We start from the raw sequence: 14,967 nt of genomic DNA, 5'->3' as shown, positions 1-14,967 counted from the left end.
TGTGTTTCTTTTCAACTCGGCAATGTTCCTCTACCTTATAAGTACAGAGTTGCTAAATATGAAAGAAACTGCTGGCTGTTCATAACCCCCACTTGCAGTAATCCCTTACTTTTAAGAGCCTGGTCATTTTCTAATGGGCAATAGTGAAGAAGCAGAACTACTGGAAGTGTCACTAGGGACTTCTCTAGGGATTGCTTAGGTAAAAGCCTGGACCAGGAGGATATCGACTTTCATTCTTAGTGACAGCGGTGTGAATTGAAGTGAGACATGAACATGAATGCAATGATTCATCTTTAAAAACATATTATAATAAATATACTGCTTAGATGCAATAGTAGTGACAGAAATCAAAATGAATTTTTTATTGGTATTCCAGGCTCAAGCAGTGTAACTGTGTTAACCATCAGGGAACAGCATCCACCTAATAAAATCAATAGTTTTCTTTCATGTCTATGCGACATTACAAGCCAGTTCTCTATTGATGTAGATGACAAAACTCCACTGAAGTCCTTGTACAAGAGAAAAGGATTTGTCCCTTTTTTTTTCTCACACACAGATTGAATTGCTGTTCTTTCACTCTAGTAAAAACAAGTTTCTTTTCTGTTATGATGTGTCCAAAAAGGCTAAGTAAATGGCAACACCATTTTTTAAGAAGAATACCAAATTAAAACACACATTTATTTATTTATTTCTGTTCTCAGTGGAGTAATGGCATGTTAATTTATCTTGTTCATTGATATCATACTCACATGCAAACAGTGGTGCCTTAATCAGTTTTGTTTGACCAATTCCACTGAATTTAATCTTTAGCTGGCATTAATCTATCTATGCAGTCAAAGCTAAAATGTCTTTTAGCAAGCAATGTAGGCTTTTAGAAAAAGTAGAAAAACATAATCTTTCTTTTTAAAAAAAAGGAGAAATAATTGAAAAAGGAGAGGAGGAAGTCAAAATCAAATTTATGCAAAACATAGTATAAGCTACATCTTCTTTTGGTTACTAGGAAAATTGTGATACTTGTGAAGAATCAGCTATTTAGCAAGAATTATAAAAAGTTCTAGCCGTGAAGGGAAGGTCTTTCCCTGTGAGTGGTAAAAACAGAGGGGCTGGAGAAAGGGGTTACTCTGTATTTCAGAACATTTCCACAAATTTCAGAACTTTAAAGCCATTGTTGGTATCATAAGGTAGAAGAACAGAATAAGGTAATCCATTCTGGAAATGAAATTGCTTTTAAGAAGTTTAATCATTTAATTTCCAAAGGAAAAAAAATAGTTTGACAAATTCAAGAAATAAAAAGTAGAATATATTATATTCTTATATTCATCTGATCTATAGGATGTAAATGTTTCCAATACAATCTTCTCAGGCTTGCATTTTGAAACTGAAGTATAAAAAAAAGAAAAAATGAGGTATAACTGGTATAAATAAGTCACTGTTACTAAAAAGCATTCCTTATTGTATTTGTGCAATTGAAAAATATTTGAGTAAGCTGTTACAGACAACATGGTACCCCACATCCCACAGCAGACAAGCAGCATTATTTATGGGAAATGAATGAAATGTGGATCTGATGTCACTGTTCTGGGGAAAGAGCTCAAGAGGATTGCCATGAACTTGGTCATGACATGAGAACAGGCACAGTAATATTTCAGAAAATAATATTGGGTTTTATGAGTCTCTTGATTAATAAAGCAAGTTGCACAGTTAAAACAAGATGCAACAGATGGACAGGCAGCTCCCTCATGCACTTGTCTAAAAAATTACTAACACACTGTGGTCTGCCATCAAGTCTTCCAGCCAAATCAAGTTCTGCACCAGCTTATCTATCATCAGTAATTAATATAAATCTAAGGCTGGGCAAAATAAAGAATGGGGACCTGCCCCATTTGTGTTTACTTTTAAAGAAACTACTTTATAGAGGAATCATATTGACATTAAATATAGCATTCGTTCAAAACTGTAACACGACTAAGAGAGATACTTCTTTTTACATCTAAGATTCTAGGATGATGTCATGATTTTGTAGTTAAAACATCATTTTCAGTCAGATTTTTTCGGGTTTTTTAGGTTAAGGGCTATGTAAGGAATTTTGAGTTGATTTGGTTTATAGTCATGACTGGTTACTGAATAAAGAAAAGTATAATAAACTGATCCCATATCTGAGGCTTTAAGTCCTTTTGTGTTCTCTGCAGATGTCACCCAATATTCACTTACCACCTCACTCAGGTTTTCGCATAACTCATCTCAAATCCCACTCATGATGCCCGTCATGTCTGTCATGTGGTAAGCTCCCCCAGATTAGGATAAATACACCCACACTTTGACTGCACTGTTTAACTTTGCACTGATAAATGCAATCCTTTGTGAAACCTCTGAGCACCACTAAATGATATCCTGACTGCACTAGTTGGTTTAAATAAGCAATATACAAAAGCCAAGAAAAATGCTATTTATTCCAAAAGCAACTATTTTCTTAGAACAGAGTAACATTATTCTATGATTTTTTTTTACCCCTAAAGTCTGAAGAAAACCTTTCCTCTAGTGGTTTTGTTCGTAGATGTTGAGCACAATGCATATGTGCAGCCCCACCTGGAACAAAAATAGCTATTTTGAATGAACAGCTTGAGAAGTCTTGAATGACAATGCTATTCAGTTTGCCCATGATACTGTACCATTTTAAAAGAATATCATCCAAATCATTCAAAAATGTTCCCCTTTTTATTAAGCGTGTCAAAGATTCAAATCAAAGTTCAATGTTTTCCTGTTTCTTCCAGCCCCCACACTATTCAACATGTGTTTCATTGTTTAAGTTGGACACTTCTCTGGTGACCTAAAGACAGAATTAATTATCAACTTTTAAAGTTAAGAGAGTTTCAGTCAAAGTTGCAATGAATGCAGGCTCTTTCTAAAAGCTTAGAGTACATGTTGACTAAAGATTAACTTGCAGAGTGACAGAAGAGATGTTGTATGCTTTGGTCTTTTATTTATTTATGATTACCCCTGTGATATTTTCTCTCCCTTGAATATGATTTTGTTGCCAATAATTTCCCCTTTTGAATCAAGTTACATGCTTACTCTTACCTTGAGGAATCCTGTGTCTCTTGAGTATACTTTGAACTTATTTGCACTGATTTTTGAAAAGTAGCATACATGTCAAACAGTGTTCTTCATATCTTTTTCAACAAAGCAGAAGCTTATGTCAGAAATCTAGCTATAACACATATAGCTACACACTAGCTATACCACAACTAAAAAGTAACTAATTTATTCACTAACCTATGTAGTATACTTGCATTCAGGATTTGAGGTTTGGTGGCCAAGAAGCCAAGCATGATGCCCCGATTGTAGTGGATTGCATGCCTGTGATATAGATCATAGCAAAAGTGATACAGATATCTGGAGCTGAATGTAAATAAGGGCAAAGAAATTCCCAGCTGAGTCAGATGGATTTGCTCAAATTTGACTGAGTTGCGGGCTAAATAGCATATTTAGTAGTATTTTAGATTTTCCTTCTTCCCTTCGTTTTTTCTTCATGTTCTTTTTTTCTTATATTTTTAACCTTTATTGATTTGCATTTGTGTGTGCACTTTGGCATTGAGAGCAATTAATGTCCAGGGAACATTTAGCAAATCGAAAAGCAAGGCGTAAGGCAGATTGCCTTTTACTCAGGTGTCTTTTGCCTGTTTGCACCCAGTTATCTGTGGACAGAAGGGTTGCACATGACAAAAGAAGTTTTCATGTGCATGGGGGTTTTGTGGGTTTCTTACCTTTCTTACTTATATGTTGGTCCAAAGTCCTTTTAATCTTTGAAACTTACCTCAGCTGTCATCCCAGTGCTCTGCCTTTGGGGAACAAAGGCAACATGATCTGGCCACAGCTGAGAAGAGAGCAGAGGAATTGCTGGCCAATATGAAGGCAGGGAGTCAGACATTGGGATGTCTTTTCCCAGCTGGACACAGTGATACTGTTGCCAAATGTGCTTATGTAAGGCGGGACAGCAGCAGAATAAAATTCTTCTGTGGCAGTTCTCTGCGGGTAGGGGATTGTAAGGAATCTAAACTAACATTGCAAATTGGGACCATCTTAACCTCAGGCAAAGAGCCTTTCTCTTGTATTCAGCTTAGAGGTACAAAACCAAACCTAACTCACTAACACATGTAGACTGTGAAGCTTTAAGGATACGAATGAATTCAGAGCCTATGTATTTCTTAATAGTGGCTGTGTTTGTCTTAGCAGTTAATATGTCACACACTGAAGAGCAGTGTAGGTGCTTGTGGTTACAAATTATGATTCTTTTGAGTTAAGATCCCATTTTAAAGGTCACAGCCTTTGCCTTCATGTTTCCAGTCTCCTTGGAGGTTTTCCAGAGCTTTATTGTGCTGATTCATCTGCTTAGAAACATACATGTACACTTACACACACATGCACATACTTATGTGTTTTTTAGTTATTTGTTTTACTTCATGTTGTTTAAGCTGGATAATTTCACAAATCTGTTTTTTCAAATGGCCACACAGAGAGTTGAACTGGTGCTACGGAGCCAAGGAGTGACCTTGGGGAGAAAGAGAGGGAGGAAGGAATGAGCAGCTGCAGACCTTCAGCAAATAAAATAATAGTGTGTGATCAGAGCCTGGGGGATGCACCTCAACTCTTCCTGATTTAACTTGAATTATGACTTTACTAGTAAATTAAATAAGCCTGGGACTGGTTTTTAGCATAAAGACCAAACAGCATGGAAGGATCTGCATTCCTGTCATTTAACTCTGTCAGTCTCACACTAAGGTGATGGCATGCAGACTATTAGCATGGACTGAGGATGGTTCCTGAATCCTGAGCCCTACCTGGGGTGGTCTGAGAAAGCACTAATTGTTGGGTATTTTTCTAACAATTGAGCTGTATAGGGGACTGTATTTTGGTATCTGGAAACATTCACTGGCATGCAGATCTAGCAGTAGATTTTCTTCAGATTTTGACCTTCTGCTCATCCCCTGACTGCTTAGAGGACAGAAATAAAAGGAGAAAATAGTCAAAACAGCTGGAGACAGTTCTTGGTGTTTCAGAGCTTAGGGAATTAATGGGCATTTCTGGATCACTGTTACACATCTCTGCTCATAGCAGCACTTCACAAATAAAAGCCAGCATTTAACAGCCAGCCCTGTTCTCCATGCACCATTTCCAGGTTTCTGCATTAATGTCACAAATGCAGTGTATGTCTTTCAACAAGTGAGAGGAGACAGAGTAAAAAACAAAGAAGGGATTTAAAAAAAAAGGAGTCAGATCCTCAGCTGGCTTATGTGACAAAGCTCACACAGCTCTGCTGATTTCTTCTGGGATATGGCCCATTGTTTTTATGTTATATATATATATATATATATATATACACATTTTACAGGGGATTGTACTTTTAGTTTGAAAAGGCTTGACATGATCATCAATTTGGTTTTGTCCAGAAGTTCAGGTTGAATTGTGTTTCATGAAGGTGATGATTAAAAAGAAGAGAACAAGTATCATTTTTCTCTTCTTTCAAAGTCCTGCAGTATCCTGGCATTTGGGGTATTGTCGTTGATCTCACTGTCATTGCCTTGTACTGATAATAAAGTTATTTTTTCCAAAGCTTATCCAGCTCAGCAGGAACCAGCAGCTCAGCAAGGGAAAGCTAAATCGGCCACAAGGGAGAAGCACTAAAATAAATAATCAACACTGACAATAAAAGTCAAAGGTGGGGAGGAAGGAGGCATTCTGTTTCTCGTCCGTCAGCAGCCAGCTACTTAGATGAAACTAAGACTGCAGAAACATTGTTATAACAAGAAGTGGTTTAAATCACAATGAGATATTTTAAACAAGCACTTCTATCAAAAAGAAAAATAAATTAAGCTGGTAAATGATCCTACCAAATCTTAAGTCTGAAACAATCTTTATTTCAGAACAGTTTCTTCAAAATATTAGATTAACATGGTGTCAGGCAATTGATCTTTTCTTATTCCTGGTAATATATATCAGAAGTACCATTTCAGATATTTGAAGCCTCATCCAATTCTGACTGTTATTTGCCCAATAAATTGGGTGTTTCTAGAAGAGGTTAAAGACTGGTGCACAAATTATAACTGCCTAAACAATATTTCAGGTAACTTTGAGCACAAAAATACATGTTATGGGCAAGGTAATTGGTAATAGAAAGATCTTTCCTTGTCGCTACCAAGATAGATTAACAGTGGACAAGTGTACTTAGACTAATGGTTCTTGATGGTGTCAGGATAACATATGGTCATTTAGTAATAGATCTCTACTATAGTTTTTTCCCCTTTTCTTAACCTATTTCAGTAAGTAATTACAATATTTCTGAGGTTTTGACAATTGATCCAGAATTTGGATAGCTCTGTATTTATGTATTTCCAGTTAAGAGAGTTATATAGGCCCTGTTGGCAAAGTGTGGTTAAAGAATACAGCTTTTAAGTAGGTTTAATGTCTTTATGCCCTTGAATTAGACAAAGAACTTGACATCAATGGAAATGTAAGATGCAGTCTTCACTAGAAACAGTGAAACAGTCCTCTGAAAGTTTGAAAGATTTGAAATACAGGAAAATAATCAATAGATAGAGAAGATAAAGTTGCATCAGAGCATTCAGCCTAAAAAGTATTCAATAACTTCAACTTTAGTGTAGTTTGGTGGGAAATCAAGTTTGCTAGGGAGCTCTGGAGTGTCTTTGAAGACTGAAAGATTAACCTTCTTATGCTAATTCAAGTATTTATACTACGTAAACTTGGTTTGGAAAGACAATGTGTGCATGTCTCGGTGAAATCCACTGTTCGAGTGTGCTGCTGACTAGGAATGAAGAGTTGATCCATGCACAAGCACTCTGGGGTTTATGCTGGTTGAAATATGCAAGGGAACTTTCGATAATCTTTTAGAAAATTTTCAGAATGAAGTGTGTTTGTGGTGGGGTTGGGGGGATGACAGAGGGGCAGATTTTTCATTATGTTTTCCCTCAACTGCTCTTCCGACATTGCAGATCTGTACAGAATCATGTTCATTCCATTTTTCTGTACTGAATGAAGGATAGCATGAGGATGGGATGGGGATAGTAGAGCTTAGGATGTAAGAATATCAAATATGCAATACAAGTTGCCAAGTTACTTCTGTCCATTACTGATAGAAACTTGTCTTCATGCAGATGTATTGAAAGGAAATGTAAAAGCTTAGAATTACTGCAGTTAATAAAATATACATTATTAGTATTATTTTTAATGAATTACCATCTCAGGTGAAAAGTGTTAACTGGCATAAATTTTAGAGATAGTGTATAATGCCAGCACCAGAATCTCTCAGGAGCAGGGTATCAATCTTCAAATACCAGTATTTCAACACAACTTTATACAACTGTCTGTCCTGTAATTGATATTGTATATTGCTTATCCCTCACAATTTATTTTCCTATGACATGTACAAAGTAGATTTCATTTCCTTTTTATGTGTACTCAGTTTATTCTTTTCAAATATTTTTAAAATCCATTAAAAAAAACTTGAATTGACTTTGTACCCTTCACTAGAAGTCTGAATAGATCACTTTGTTTTCAAGATAATATTAACTTGAGACACTGATTGGTTTCTAGTCTGTAAGTCAGTGTAGAAATGCATAATTCTTACTGAATTTTACCTCTTTACTAAACTGTAGCAACTATTTTATAGTTGCATCATTGGTGATCCGGTGGCTCATAATAGGTAAGAGCCTTGTTAACAGTTGAAAATAAATGGCTTCACTTTAAATGATCTCTGGACAGTTAATAGAGGCCTATAAGATAAAAATTGATGGGTTCTTTTCCCTTTCCTCCCTTTCAATATGATCAAGTTTACTAGAAATTTCTTTGTAAAATTCCACCAATACAGTCAAACAGAAAGATACAGAAAGCACTGATCTATCTGAAACTCTCCTGTAGTTTTCAACTTGAGCCACCTTTTTCTCTTTTGCTTGAAAAGGTTACTGTTCAGGAAATAAGATGGTCTAAAGCTAGCAGCCTCAAAAAAAATCACAGACTGTAGCACTGGAAACCATGTTCAGATCATATCAACTGAGATTTCTTTAGACAATATTCAATTAAGTGCGCTCAGTTACGTATCAAACCTTTTTTTTTTTAACATGTCTTAATTAGATCATACTGTTTTGATGGATAAAAGAGGCCCTGTGAGGTTCAAAATTCCCTCATGTTGAAAGATGTCGTAAGAAGAAACTGGTCAACAACAAGAACTCACTTAGAGGCCTTTCTGTGCAACAACAGTGAGAAGAGACTCCAGTCTCCAACCCTTTAGTATTCATAGCTGGAATCCCCTCCTTTTTTTTCTCAGAAGTAAGACAAATAGTATCCATCCTGTCTCTACTGCAAGATATACATAAAGACACTTATTCTAGCCTTAGTATTGCTGTAGGAAGTCAAATATACTGCACAGCCACCAACAATGGTGTAGACAGGCATAATGTAAGAAACATGAAAGGTAGATCTCACTTTCCATGGATTATCCAACTGCTAGTTTCTTTCATTTTGTCTTATTGATCTTCAATAGGAACTAACTTTTTTATTGCATGTAATAAATTATTATTCTGCATCCTGACATGTATCTTCTGCATCCTGGTCATGTAAGGTCACAAGTGCTTTTCCCTCAATTTATTTGCTTAAAATAATGAACTTAAGGAATATTGAGTCCCATGAAAAAAATCCTAGTCCTGTTTTCCCACTTTGTAATACACTGAGAGGAAGCAGCAATTATAACTCTCCAGCCACAACTCAGAGGATTTCCTCTAAGAGTTCTAATTCCAGAGGAAGAAACATATTTTTTCCTGTTAAATTGGATGACAAAACTAAGGAATTAGTTAAAATAGTCAGCTTGCTTTCTCCGTCTTTTGTTTGGTTTGGGTTTGGCCTGGTTTGGGTTTGGGTTTGGGTTTGGATTTGGGTTTGGGTTTGGGGGGGGGGGGGGGGGGCTATCTTCTTATTACTCTGCTTCTCAGAGAATAAAGGGCAAGAATGCATTAGGCTTTTCCTGAGCTGCTTCAGTAACGCAAGGAGCTTTGTATCTCCTGATATCACTTAAGTTACTTTTTGTTTTATCAATTAAAACTGTAATATCTCAACAGCTTTTTGGGGGTCAATACACAAGTCAATGAACTGATAGTTTTTCAGGACTCTCTTTTAAGACTGGCAACCACTTACATTACCCACATGGACATAAAGAAGTTGAAATTAAGCAGACTGTCACTAGGAATGGAAAATCTCACCTCAGGCATGAAGAGGAACCACAGAAAGCTGTAACTGTAATATTTGGAGATGACCTTTGAATCTGTTGGTTTATTTCTGGACCAGCTGATGTTTATGTTGTATGTCATTGTATCATTAGAACTGATATATATCTGTTCCATTTTTCATCATCTGGAAAGGCCAATTAAAAAGAGTAGCCTGAAATGGTAGATTTAGCTTCTGACAGCAACATAGCAAGGAAGTAGTAACTAATCATGGGTACATCTTAAAAATAAATTAGGGAGCAACTTAATAGATTAAAACTCAGCTCATCCTTATATGCTGCCATTTGAGACTGTGTCTAATTATGTTTTCCTACTAGTTTTCCAGTGGTTTTTCATTTTCTCTTTTCATTAGAGACCTCTTGGTCAAAATCTTTTCTCAGTTATACTAGTGTAAATCTGGAATAAGTCCTTTACATTTAATTGAATTAGTCTTGATTTACTTTAGTGAGTTTGAGAACTGAGTATGACCCTTTTTCTTTAGCGGTAACTGAACTGTCCTTCTCAATTTTGAAACCACACTGAATCAAGCTTAGGTAGAAAAAAGGTCTCCAAACTTTGAATAGACTAAGTTTTCTTATCAAGACAAGACATCCATTAAAGAGGACTGTGTTCTGCCGTCCTACTTTGTAGGAACGTGCTGCACTGAAAGGGCTGGGATTTTAAATTACCTGCCAAACAAAATTTAACTCTGAATGCCTCAAAAGTAACCTGATCCTGCAATGGGAGAAAAAGGAACTGGTTGCTTTTATATTGTATCTTCCTAACAGTGATCACAGATGAAGACTTTGTGCTGTATCCACAGACAGCTGTGTGGTTTGTTGGTAACAAGATTCAGTGGTCCCCTAAGGTTTCTTTAGTGGCTGCTGCCCAACAGCACCATGAGTCCCAGCATAACGTCATGGCTGCGGCTGTTCTGTGGTCCTCAACACCACTCCTTGGCAGCATGTTAGTAATTGAAAGGCAATCAAAATGGGGTATTATGGGGACAGAAAATCAAATGCAATGTTTATTTTCAGAAAGGTATTTATTTTCATAAAGAAGACTTTATTTTCATAAAGTAAAATTGTTTAGCTTTTGAACTGTCAATGAAAATATAGGCTGTAACTTATCTTCATTGTTTCTCCTCTCATTTTCCTGCAATGTTTCTATATAGGTTGCTATATCTTCTAGACCTCCCTCCAAGCAGATTGTAACTGTTGTCAGTAAAGAAAAAGCAAAATATATTATCATATCTGGCAAGTAAAATTTTCAATAGGGAATAATCATTTTAGGGGAGCTTTTTCTGCTAACTGACTTCCCTACTTTCCTGAAAACTGTTGCCTTTGACAGAATCACAGCTTGGTCACCCAAAGTCTGAGCCTTCTCAGACATAAATTAGTTTGAAAATACAACATTTTTAAAGCACTTTTCCTTCCCAGAGGCATCATAATCATACAGGAATTGTTTTATCTGCCCCAGAAAAGATCTATTTCTTTTCTCTGTTTATTAGCTGGTTTTAAAACAGGCACTAAAGATCCTAATGAAAACTTGTTAGGACTTCTTAAGACCTTACTACCCAAAGGTTGTAAGTTTAAATGAAAAGGTTGCTTCTGTTTGAACTATCAAAGTGAACTACTTAAGTAGAAATTATGGCACTTGAAATAGAAAGTCATTATTTTCGCAGTCCTGCATAAGCATGCCAGAATTTTCTCCTAAATAATTTTTAAAAGTACAGTTTCTGTTGACTCTGTTACACGTTATCCCATGGAGTAGAGTATGTTAGCAAACTCCTATGCAGAACTAGGAAGGAAGAGCAGTGGACAGATCCTTTGGGGGGGGGTGGATCAGCAGTTCTTTACATGATAAAATTCACAGATCCATTGACCAACAGTTTTAGACAAAAGCTATTTCATCCTCTTCATTGCTAGGACTAATGGTAATTATTTAGGTCTTTGAGAACAGCCATCACCCACAAATTTAGGAAGAGGGATTAATTCCTCTGACTTTGTTCCTGCTGAACTGTGTTTCTTCATTCCTGTAACAACTACACGGAGTGGATTTCAGTATGAGACAAAAATTACAGGGCATTGTTAAAGTTCTTTATTAATAATTTATTGCTGTACCCTTCATATTCTGAAAGTTTATTTTCTTGTTGTTGCTGTTACAGCGACGTCCAAGCAGGTGGCCAGCAATGAAATTCAGAAGAGGATCTGGACATCCTGCCTATGCTGAAGTGGAACCGGTTGGAGAAAAAGAAGGGTTCATTGTATCAGAGCAGTGCTAAAATTTCTAGGACAGAACACCAGTACTGGCCTACAGGTGTAAGACATTTACTTTGCCTCTCTTTAAAGAAAAGGAGCCCTAAGCTGCTGTAGCCTGATAGAAAGAAGATTTTGGATAAGCTTTGTCCAAGAAGAAAAACGATCTAAGATACCAGATTACCACTGCACAGTAGTTTTTGTTAGTGGACTGAGACACAATGGTTCATGCAGAACGCTTGTCAGTGGACACCTACGGTATCAGAACTATGGCACAAGTGCCATGTTATTGGCTTTAGGTATGGGGATGCACAGTAATCAAAAATATAATAAAGCTTTGGTGCAAAAGGGTATTGCCCTTTGGTTCAAGTGTTCTTCTCTGGTATCTCAAAGACTGAGTGACAAATCTGTACCCTTTCAGTGCAAAGAGCACTGATCAGTGTTCACAGGTGATTGAGAAAAGTATCTCAGTGCAAGCAGAGAAGAAAAAAAGGAATTTTCCAGTACTTCTATAAGTGGATGTGAAATACACTCACTTTTCAATTCTAAATTAACCTACCCACCTAACTGAGTGAGCCACAATGTATATGCTTTCCAGGAGCAGTACAATGTTTCTTGTACATTACTGATTACTATCCTTCTAAACAACTCATGATATACAAATTGGTAAGAAATGAAGACAACAGAGAATTCTCACCATGTTGAACTTACTTTATTTCATGGGAGTTCACAATGAAATTGGTCTGATGTTCAGTTTCAGTGTTCACTAAAAATTAATTACCAGGTTTGTTTCAAGGGATATCTTTCATTTCTGAGCCGTAGGCTGAAGTAAAGGCAACAGATCCTTTTAGCTGCCAGAGATCTTATGGACCATTTCTTAGGCAATGTGATACGACAAATAAGATTTTGAACAAATGGGTTTCTATCCTTTGCCATTTCATTGTGAGTCGTTACTGAGAAGCACCACAGACTTCAATGCACCCCTTCCAGAGATTCAGATGCAAGTGTTATTGAACCCTGCTGATTCATACAGTGATTTTGTTTAATGCACATAGTAGTTGCATAAATATATATATAAATATATTTTTTTTTATAGCTAACACAAGGCGGGCTCTTGTGACTGTTAAGACTGCATTTTTGTCATCCAGACAAAGGAAATGGATTGCATTACTGCATATTTCCACTGAGTTGTAAAATAATCCTTAATATTAGAATATTTTTATGTTGTGTAGGGAAGGTGGTTCATGTAGTTGCAGTGCCATAACCTTTCTGCCTATTGGAACCACTCTTTCTTTAATATCGACCCTTTCCCTCCCTGTTTAGGGAAAGACAAGACTATAAATTCACACCATCAAAAACTCCTTTTATGGAAGACATAATATACACTGAGACCCAGACCTTCCATGAGGAGTGGGAACCTAAGTACTTTTATGATCTGGGCCTGAGCTATTCAAATATTAAATTCAGGTATTGTATGTGTATTTCATTGTAGTCATTGACTATCAAATTTTTTACATACTGTACAAGGCACTTGAATCATTTTAAAGTGAGGTATACAACATTTGCAGTTTCGGATCTCAAGCAGTTAAAAAAAGTTGTAGATGCCACCTTAATAGCACAGTTATTTACACCTCTTGTTGATGCTTGTATGGTCTAAATTTGATTACTTAATGCTGTCTTAAAAAAAAAAACAAACATGATTTTTACTTGTTATTTTGTTCAGTAAATAATACAATACTGTATTTTCTGTATTCCTTTATTTTGTGTAACACACTTTTATTTTCATCTGTTTTAAATCATCTAGCGTGAGATTGAAACTGTTCAAAACCTAACTAGTATTATTCTGAAGATACTAACAAACACATTGTCTTGAAGCCTGGTGAAAAGCCCGTGGCAAGTATTCATTTCAATTTGTGTGGGTCTGCTGAGCCCTGTTTCTAATAGGCTGGGATTAAATTGCAGGCTGTTAATTCCGATAGCAATAACCAAATGTATGCACATATATATCTGGTGACACTCATTTTTATTAAATAAAAAGGTATCAGTGCACATCATTTAGGCACGTATTTGGTGTGCAATACTTATCATTAGTTTTTCTAGGAATCTTGGAAGTAATCAGCTAGGGTTCATTGGCCAAATGAAACAATTGTAGAGTTTCCATTTGAAGCATGCTGGAATGCTGTTTGAAATAATTTTTATTTCAGAGCACATCTTGGCAAATTATACTAAGAAATTTACAAAAATCTACACAGTATTGCAGTAAGTTCAAGGGACATTTTGTATAAGTAATGATTTATATTATTATGGGTTTAAAAGTCTGCACTTAGGCCAATTCACTCATTCATGTTTTTATCCATGTATGTGATACATGTCATGCAATGGAGCTGACAGAATATTTGCAACATGATTAGACAAACACAACAACAATTTTAAAATTCAGTATTTTGATTACTTCTGTTTTAAGGCCCTCTTGCACAGCTGAAGGCTATTTGTTAGTATTTGCAAACTAACATAAATTTCATACTCCTTCTTAAAATAATAGCTTTTTTTTTTTTTTTTTTAACTCTTTGTCCAGCTCTCATAATTTGGTAGCAGATTTCACTGGTCTATGGGGAGCATCATAGTGTACTTCTTTTGATTTTTGCTATGATGTTATATGCTATGGATTATAACATGATGAGTTGCTGGGTTTATTTAATAAGACTGATAGGCATATGCTTATGTCTGATAAGAACTGATATCTGAAGAGAAAACCTCCTGCATACTAATGGTTGTATAGTGTCTCATTGGTGTCTGCTTTGATATATTCTGTGGTATGTTCTATTTATCCCAGTAGGCAAAAGATAATTAAGTAATCTGTTGCTGTTTTGTAATTCCATCTGGTTTTCTAATTTTTTAATAAGTAAAATTGCCACATTAAAAATTATACAAATATTAATCCATAGGTGTGATGAAATATTTAAATTAACTGAGAATCCTATTCTTATCATTTTATAAAGCACCAGGTTAATTGGTCCAGACTGCAAAAGTGTCATGTAGCCCCCTCTCAGAGATCCAGCTGAAATGTTATTCAAGAATTCATAAAGAAATTGCCATCCCGGTCTCTGAAACAGTGGCTTCACTAGCATTCCCACTGGTCCTTCATTTGAAAGTAATTCAGAATATTTCATTTGTTTAAATGCTTACTTACAGTCATTTATTCTAACAGTTATTTTAACTCTTCAACTTTCCTGTAAATTTGTGTAATGCATGTAATGATTGCAAGATCTCCCAAAATTATAATTTCTTATTATTTTCCATTTTAGTGTTAAATGTTCCATAACATCTAACACTCTCAGTGCTGTGCTTCAGCTCATCCTATTTCACAGAAAAAAAGGAAAACTTGAACTACAAGGATTCAAAGCACGTTACTAAATAGCTCTTTAAATCTCAGTGAGATG

General features: G+C 35.9%; 1 protein-coding gene across 1 annotated transcript in view; it reads left to right on the top strand.

The window, feature by feature from the left end:
* Window positions 1–14,465, top strand: part of PLXDC2 (plexin domain containing 2) — a 279,753-nt gene extending 265,288 nt beyond the window's left edge. The window contains exon 14 of the mRNA XM_075047931.1: window positions 11,437–14,465. Within this exon, the coding sequence (XP_074904032.1) occupies window positions 11,437–11,553 (117 nt within the window). The 3' untranslated portion in view covers window positions 11,554–14,465. The remainder of the gene's footprint in view (window positions 1–11,436) is intronic.
* The last annotated feature ends 502 nt before the right edge of the window (window positions 14,466–14,967 follow it).

The sequence above is a fragment of the Buteo buteo genome, chromosome 2 (assembly GCF_964188355.1).
Source record: "Buteo buteo chromosome 2, bButBut1.hap1.1, whole genome shotgun sequence".
Classification (NCBI taxonomy): Eukaryota; Metazoa; Chordata; class Aves; order Accipitriformes; family Accipitridae; genus Buteo; species Buteo buteo.
Note: the sequence above shows the minus strand (reverse complement) of the source record. Positions and strands in the feature narration are given on the sequence as shown.